We start from the raw sequence: 9,305 nt of genomic DNA on the forward strand, positions 1-9,305 counted from the left end.
AAAATGTAATTACTCGTTTTTTCTTATTGAAATTGTGATTTTTTTTATTGTATATTACACAATTTTATTATTTGGATATCCCTTTACTTTAATCCTGGATCCGTCACTGGCTAGGTATGAAACTAAAAGTTGTGAAGTAGATTGCCAAATATAGAAATTGTGCAAAAGTGATATCCATAACATAAATCCTCATTTGGTTTTTGAAATGATAATATATATATTTTTTAATACCCTATCTCATGCATTATTGCATCTGGTACAATTACTCGTAACAAGTAAATGTTAATACACAACAATGATCATTTTACCTTTAGTGTACTTTGTTCTCGGTGACATGATGAATATATATACCCCTCCATGATGAAGTTCAATATCAAATATATTGTTGTTTGTTTCTAAGAAAACACGATTATTTCTATAGATTACTCTAAAATGTTGTAATAGTTTAATTGACTGTATCTTAGGTATTATAAAAAAAAAAATCCTAATGACCTATTTTATAACAAATTTCAAACGTGGAGACATATCTTAGCAAAAAAATTGGACTGGACGTGCAATTTTTTGACACCCGTAGAGACCAGTTATGTAATTACTCTAAACTTGAATTCTATAGTTAAATTGAGAAAAAAAAATCGTGACATAGCATTTCGTCATGTACGGCCCCTCCCCATATACCCACAAATTGGGGACGGGGCAACCCATTAAATCAAAAAGAGGAAATCTCATAAATCATAGCGGTTAAAATAATAATAATAATAATAACAAAAAGAATTAAACGTCTAAAAACAATAAAGAAGTTATATATGTAACCAGTTTTATTTATTTATCATATCTATGGTTATAGTGAACCCCACTACAATAGAGACACTTTTTTATAAAAAGAAAAAGATACAGATAGAATACAGCGAATTCCCCAACCCCTCTCATTTGAGTCTTCGAGCTGTCAAACCCACCCTCTCTTATCTAATATACAGCGAATTCAAGTTTGGAATTGTCACACACACACACACACATTCTCTCTCTCTCACACACACAGCCAGATTTTTGAAGTTGGTAAGTTTATAAAATATTAAAACTACAACTATAAACCGCAACACCCACGACAAATTAAGCAGAAAAAATAGTTTCTTTTCTGGATTTGCATTATATATCTTTCAGAGAAAGATTTCTGGAGATCGATGAACGACAAAGAACAGTAGTTGTTTGCATGAGAATCACAGAAGAGCTTATCATTAATGGCGTATGGGCAGCATTATCGATCGCCGTTCGGAGACACCACTTTTAGAAAGGTGTTCGTCGGAGGGCTTGCATGGGAGACGCCGGTCGGAGTAATGCGTACGTATTTTGAGCAGTTTGGTCACATTCTTGAAGCTGTTATCATCACCGATAAAATCACCGGCAAGTCTAAGGGATACGGATTTGTAAGTTCCATATTTAACTTCAGTTTTACTATAATCAAACACTGATATTGTTGGAGATTCATCGATAAAGATTATATATATTCATGAAAATTAATTAAGGTGACATATGAGGATGCTGAATCTGCAAAAAGAGCTTGTGATGATCCAAATCCTGTGATTGATGGAAGAAAAGCTAATTGTAATATTGCATCTCATGGTAATTAAGCTCCGATCTTCGGGATGAAATATATACAAAGTCTTCCCTTTTTATGAAGTTATATTCATGTTAAGTTTAATCTAATATGTAGGAAGAAATCAAGGGAGTAGTACAATGACATATAGCGGAGCAGGATCACCGGTGGCTCTTCTGCTGCCGCCACAACCACCATCATCCGTCATGTATCCGCCTTATGGGTGAGTTTTTCAATCATTTCATGTATAAAGATCATAATACACTTTTTGAATGTGTGTTTTATGAAAGTTTAAAAAAAAATTATAAATATTTAAAAGTAAACTTTGTATTTAACCATTACTATCTTATGCTTTGCCAATAAATAAACATTTGCATAATTGTTTCTGTATTTTAAGTAACAAAAACCTATCTCCTACATTAATTTATTAAATTGGCCTGTCTCTAATTTACGTGAATCTTGGACATGTACATAGTAGTGGTAGAGCATAATAAATATGTATACGTACGTTGAGTTGACAACTTGATTAATTTATTATATTTGTGTACTATTGATGTGTATGAAAAGTATTTGTTTAGTTGATCAACTATTCAAGAGTTATAAAATTTATAGAATATATATTTTTCAAGATATAAATATAAAAACTAAAGATAAACATTGTTAAATAAAATCAAAAATAGTTATAGAAGTTATATTATAAGCCATGTTTTTTAAAACTAGAGTCGTCTCTACTTAAATGATTAATCAAGAAACGTTATATTGAGAAATTTTATGGATCATAAAAGGTTTAAAAGTAACTCTACATATTTTGATTGTACATGTGCGAAAATTTACAAATTCATTATTGTTTATATGAGTTGTTTCTACAATGACAAGTTGGCATCAACCTCTGTACACTCATTTAGAATTACAGAGGTACACTGTCGTTTAGAATTACAAACCAATTAGGCTTTTAGCTTAGTGATATCATATCTCGTATGTGACATAAAAGTTAAATGTGAAGTTTTTTTTTTATTATTTTTTTTGAAACGTCAAAACTAATTTACTTCTAATCTATTCCTAAACACCACCTATGTTAAACCTATAAGATCTCATTACCGCTAGACCAAAAGTCTAAATTATATTGCTATTTGTCATTAATATCGATTATGAAGTTTTAATGAACACTTTAATGTTACTTACAATTATTGAATCTTGTTTATGCAGGTATGCAACTTACCCTCCAGAATATGCTTATCACCAGGTATGCGTTCGAAGGAGTTTGTAAATCATTACTAATCACTGCATAAAAATTAATAAAAAGGCTAAACTTTTATGAAATAATGTTTTATATTTTATCACAGTTAAATGGTTATTTATGTCACAATATATACATTTTTACGAATTCATACAATAATACGTTACCATTTGATCAATTTATTCAGTAATGTTTTAGATTTTACAAATTTATGCAACTAACATAAATTTATATAACCATATTTCAATCAATTGAATATTTATAAGCAAACTTTCTATATTTTAGTCCTAAAATTATGGATAGTTATTTTTTATTTTTTTGATATTGTTGATATTATAAAAGACCTTATATATATTGAGATTTTTTCATATTAAACTTTAACTTTTTTTTCTAAAAAACCCATATATTTTTTTCAGATTTTTTTATTTTACCATTTTAGCAAGTTTACTAGTAATCTCTTGGTTTTAGATAAAAAAAAAATTGCTAAAAAAACTCAATTTTTTTTTCTGAAAAAATCCTCTTACCATTAGATCTTTTTCCGAAAAAATATCAAATAAAAAAAAGTTGTAGGTTTTTTGGGATATACAAAAAAAAAATGTCTAAAACCGAAAAAAAAAAAGCTGGAGTTTAATATAGCGGATATTTGGAAGATTAACGTTAAAGCTTTTTTAAAAAATAACGCTTGAGTTTAATAAAGAAAAACTCAATATATAATTTTTTTTATGATATTAACTATTTTCATGAAATAATTTTGTTGCGTAAAATTGAGAAAGAAATACAAGCATTTTAAATTTTAACCCTGTAATGAAAGTAGAGTTTTACATGAATATGAATCGTTATATTCTACATATTGCATTAAAAAAATAGTACCTTAAGATCTGTATTGATAATTTGATATGAAATCGTAGGCAATGTACAACTCGGCAATGCAGCATGCATACTATGGGCCCACATCTGCACCGTATTACTATGGGCAGTCCCCCACCCAATTAGCTTCACCAAGGGGAGCATTAACACCCCAGGTGCAACGTCTTCAGCAGCCATCGTATATGTACTATCCTACGCAGCCAATGTGTCAAGTCGACTATCCTACGCCACCACCTCCTGTCCTAGTCCTCCCACCAAGGCAACCCGTCCCCTCTCCATCTCCTACTACCGGTAATATATCTTTTTAATCCTATTTAATATATTTTGTTAGTTATAGAATTAAGAAACAAATATTCATAATTGTTGATTCATTTGTTGCACAAAAATTTATTACACACTTTTACATCCTTAATTAATAAGTTAAAGACTAACTAAATTCTATTTCGGTTATCAAATCCATTTATCAATCAACAATATTAATACATTTGTACAATGAAAAAGAAGGCAAACTATTTCAAGCTAACTTATTAATAAACTATCTTATAGGCTAATTTTATGATCTTATCGTATATTAAATTATAATAAATTAACTTATTTCTGTGAAACAGGGTCTTAGACCCCTTCATTTTACCATTTACAGTTAATAAAGATGGAATTTATAACATTGACATATGTATATATATCCAACCATGAACGCATATTTAGATGTTGGGTAAATGATGATGATGATGATGATACATATGCATAAAGAGACATGCATGGGTGAGTGCATGTGAGATGATGAGCTGTAAGGGGCCATATGGGATGATGGGTCAATGGAGGATGATTCCATATTGTAGACCAAAACTTCAGTCAAACAGTTTTCATTGCATGTGAATTCAAGACTCCATTGTCTCTTATACTGTGCATTGTAACATGGGCGGGTCAGGCCATGGGTTAAATTAAACAGGGGGGTTAAAAAAATTAAATTAAAACGACTAAATTATGAAAAAGTAAATGAATTTATATGGAAAAACAAAAATGATAGTTTAGAAAATCAAAATATTAAATATGAGCAGATTCTAAATGTTGTGATATTGTTTTAGGTTCGGACACTCCACGAAATACTACAGAAGAAACCGATGATGCTACAATATCTCCAAGGACTCCAAACACTTGAAACGTAGAAGCTGATGAACTTTATAGTTGTTGAATTTTTCAACCATTTTTTATCTTGTTTTTTTTTTCTTTAATTGAAAACTAACCATTGTTTATGTGAAGGTACAAAAAATGCAGTATGTTGCAAGAATAAATAAAGGAAGTTGAAATGTAAATGCAAAAAATTTTGTCTCATTTAACATCGATCTTTTTGTTTAATAGCACTCATCCTTAAAAATTATTACAAATTATTATGCTTTTATTGCATTTTGTAAAAAATATACAATAAAATCGAAAAACAAAATAGGATAATTCAAAATTAATATTAGTCTTTTTTTTTTTTTTTGGAAACGGCGATTTATAAAAGGAACAACAAACAAAACAGAACAAGTCCACGCCTACAAGAGACAGGCGGAGCGAAAAGAAAACAAAACGAAATTACATAGTTTTAAAATGATAGCAAAGTCAATCCGACTAAATAAATCTACCCAAATTGCCCCTAAAGTTCACCCAATTGTACACCTCATTAATAATGTGGTCTGCCGTTTTCGTAGGGATGGTATGTTTTTTATTAAACACCATGTCATTTATGTCTTTCCGGACAAACCAAAGGTAACCGTACATAATGGCAATCAAGGTTCTTCTCTTCTTTGGACATCTACCCCAATTAGCCGCAAAACCCACTAGGTCTTTCACCGAATCAAAAGTCTGCCATCGGATATTACACCATTTTAACGTCCATTGAAGCACCTCAGTAGCGAACGAGCAGCCAATCAAAATGTGATCTGTAAAGTCGAGTCCAGTAGAGCAAAAGTGACAGGAGGTGGGAATGGAGACGCCTCTGAGAGAAAGGGCCATCGCAGATGGAATGCGATCCATACATGCGCGCCAAACAAAACCGGTTACTTTGCGGGGAACCTCATTAGTCCAAATGGTCGGATTATCAACAGCACATGTGGTTTTAATATCGATAATATGTCTTAAATCGTGGACATAAAAACTGCCATCAGTAGACAAGGTAGAAGTCCATCTGTCTGGGGAATTAGAGACAGACCAATTACGAAAACAATCTTGGATTTTGTCCCACTCCTCGATCTCACAAGGGAGCCTTGGCGTTTTTTTTCCATTTCCAGCAACAACCATTGAGGGAAATTCTCTCAGAAACAAGACATGATTTCTTCACATCAAGGGCCAATAGGTGAGGAAATTGAGAGGTGAGAGGTTCGTCTCCCATCCAATAGTCATGCCAAAAGAGGGTGTTAGCACCAGAGCCCACCGAACACTTGAGAATCTTCATGGGATTAATGCCTAAAGCTTCAATATCTTGCATAATCTTACCAATATTATACCAAACGCCTGGAAAAAACTTCTTAGAAATATTAAATAGTGGTTTCGAAAAGGAGTTATGAATAGCACAAATAACCCAACTCCAAAGTGTTGAGTTGTCCGACTTTAGTCTCCAGATCCATTTGAAAAGTAAGGCGATATTGATACTCCTCATAGACCCGACACCGAGACTACCGCGTTCTTTACTAGCCAGGACAGCATCCCATTTTACCCAGTGAATTTTGTTTCTTTCCTCGCATCCTCCCTGAAGGAAACGACGCCTGGTTTTTTCAATGTCCTCCAAGATGGAAGATGGAGCTTTGAACAAAGAAAAGTAATACAGGGGAATGCTCCTAAAGACTTATTTGACTAAGGTTAATCTGCCACCAAAGGATAACTTTTTTGATTTCCAGTTAGAAAGCCTGCCACTAATCTGATCCATAACCGGAGCCCAGTTGTGTTTGCGAGCCATGATGGCCCCCATAGGAACACCAAGATAAATAAAAGGGAAGATGGCCGCTTCACATCAAAGGATTCTGGCACAACTGGAAATCTCATTGTCCGCCACCCCTAAACCAAAGACTCTAGACTTGGGATGATAGAAGGTTTCAAGTTCCTGTCACTGTTTTTGAAATACTTAACAAAACACATGATATCTCTTCTCACCATCAATCATTCCTCCACCGGTCGCCCTCCCCCTTCTAACCGACCACCATAATCACTGTCCACCATACGCACCAGAATATCGACGATGCTCCAACGGTCGGCGACACCTTCATTTCTGATGCACGTAGCCGATGAAAGCTTCTCGATGCTGACCAGTGCTTGCCTAAGCCGAAATCTGCTTGCCTCCTCCTCTGTCCACTGTCGTCTTCATCCACAGGTACGAGAAATCTGTTATTCCCTGAAATAAGATGTCGGTTTCTTTCAACATCTAATTTGATTGAGTAATAATCATGTGATTTTGGGCATGTGGAATCCTTCTAATTTTGTTTTTTTCTCATTTAAATTGCTTGGTTTGGGTATGTGAAATCCTTCTAATAATCAGGTTCATATAGAGGTGGTGATTTCATATTGCACACCAAGTGTTTGACAGAAGTCTTCAAAGAAATCAAAAGTTTTACTGGATCAAGAACAGGGGCTGATGAGCATCTTTAATACATCCACGTGTTTGGAAAATCCCAAACAGTGTATACAGAATGTATAAAGAACGGAATACCACTTTTGAAATTATTGGTAGATTATCTATTTCAACTCAAGTTCTTTGTGAAAACAAGATAAGAGCCTCCTTTTGAATCAAGTTGTGGTGTTGGTGTCATGTTACGTGTCAATGGAAATGATAACAAATGAGTTCAAACACATGGATTGAGTATCAAGATTGCTCGATGCTCAATCAAGAAACTAGAGAAGAAATAAGATCAAAAGGATAGATTTTTACTGTTCTATCATTGTAAAAATATTGATAGTATATGATTTTGTTTGTTGTAGTATTTAAATATGATTTGTGTATTGTAGCATTTATTTATCTGTTATGATGAAAAATATAATTATTAGATGTTGTAAAACTCAAATGAAATGTTGTAAAATTGGTTATTTAAAATTCAGTTTATTTCAGCAGTCTGCAGACGTTAAAAAAACAAATAGACTTCTTATTGCAGACTACAGATGTTTGGTCCACCTCTTCTGTTGCAGAGACTTTCAGACGTGGTCCGCAGACTGCAGACATTTTGGCTTCGGAAAAACAAACATCACCTAAATGTCTAAATGTCTAAATCTACTCTTTACAGGTTCTTATATATTGGTTAAAATCAAAGTCTTTTCACTTGAATAAGCCATATCACTAACACTATTGTAACATCCTCAAAAAAAATTATAAATTATGAAAAGATAAAGAAGGTCGTGATGTTGGAAAATGGTGGAAACTATGAGAAATTTCTATTTATGTCATAATGTGCTCTAAATGTGGATTTTGAATGAGAATAAAGTTTGAATTTGTCATAATATACCTTAGAATTACAAAAAAAAATGAAAGAAATGTGTAATTATATAAGAAATGAGACAAAAGACAAATCGCATTGTCATTCCCTCAAATTAGGGGATAAAAGAGAAATACATAAAAAATGCATAGACAACATGAATACATGAATTGGAAAACTACTTAAAATGGTTATATAATGAATGCAATGTTTCATTATAAAAAGAAGTGAACATAATGTGCTAGCACAAGAGATATGAGGTCAATATAATCCAATCTCTAAAACTTTTCAGGCAATCCTTTGAGGTCCAAAATGCCCACCACAATTGTATAAGTGACAAAATCTAAAATAGAAGATACCTCATGTTGATCCACGCATAACTTAATGATGTGGTATGCATAATATTTCCACAAGTTGGGTTCCTCTTACACATATTTTTTTTCTTCTTACTTGATTTTATCTTTTTGTACTTAGGTAAAATCTATAGGAAATTATTTACCAAATAATTGACAATGCTCGCATACCATGGGGTGGTCATTTGATTCATCAAAAGGTGTTTATATGGAAATGTGTCATGTATTGGCATAAGAGTATCAACAATGGCGAGTTTAATGGGAGAGTTGAATGAGGTGGAAAGTCTATGTGTCATTCAATGGATGAAACTCTACCATTGTGAGATGTCACCTTGGCATTCAATGGATTTGGAGTTGGGAAAAATGAAAGTTTTTAATTCTTAAGTATTTACTATAAATTACATTAACATTCTATTGAACTTTGTAGAGTTCAATGCATTGTAGGAAACAAATTATAGAGTTGTATGGATTGTAGAAAGATGATGTGGCAATCCATTGAACTCTATGGAGTTCAATGCATTGTGGATGCCCTTAGTTCATCAGGAAAGAAAATTTTGCTTAAATGATCTACTACGAGGTTCTCCATTCCATTTGTGCCTTTTATCACAAGGTTAAACTCTTGAAGTAACAAGATCTATCGTATAAGTCTCGATTTTACATATTTTTTCATGAGTAAATATTTTAGATTTGCATGATCAGAATACACAACTTTAGTACCCCAAAGAGATTGTATAGATTTTTCTAAAGCAAAAACCATAACAAGTAATTCTTTTTCCATTGTGGAATAGTTGTTTTAGATACTGTCTAACGTCTTCATG

General features: G+C 32.6%; 1 protein-coding gene across 1 annotated transcript; it reads left to right on the top strand.

Annotated features, from left to right (window-relative positions):
* The first annotated feature begins 915 nt into the window (after positions 1-915).
* LOC145119056 (uncharacterized) lies at positions 916-5,027 on the top strand. The gene is made up of 6 exons (XM_079054696.1): positions 916-1,421; positions 1,521-1,617; positions 1,709-1,814; positions 2,798-2,834; positions 3,737-3,986; positions 4,781-5,027. The coding sequence occupies exons 1-6, from the start codon at positions 1,236-1,238 to the stop codon at positions 4,852-4,854; spliced, it is 750 nt and encodes a 249-aa protein (XP_078910822.1). The 5' UTR covers positions 916-1,235; the 3' UTR covers positions 4,855-5,027.
* Positions 5,028-9,305: the final 4,278 nt, after the last annotated feature.

Source organism: Lactuca virosa, chromosome 6 (genome assembly GCF_052849685.1).
Source record: "Lactuca virosa cultivar CGN04683 chromosome 6, Lactuca_virosa_CGN04683_v6, whole genome shotgun sequence".
NCBI lineage: Eukaryota > Viridiplantae > Streptophyta > Magnoliopsida > Asterales > Asteraceae > Lactuca > Lactuca virosa.

Excerpts from the sequence above, each read along its gene's own strand:
- LOC145119056 (XM_079054696.1), top strand. The coding sequence starts at position 1,236 with ATGGCGTATGGGCAGCATTATCGATCGCCGTTCGGAGACACCACTTTT. Across the intron at positions 2,835-3,736 it reads CAGAATATGCTTATCACCAG|GCAATGTACAACTCGGCAAT; the intron begins GTATGCGTTCGA and ends ATGAAATCGTAG. Across the intron at positions 3,987-4,780 it reads CTCTCCATCTCCTACTACCG|GTTCGGACACTCCACGAAAT; the intron begins GTAATATATCTT and ends ATATTGTTTTAG.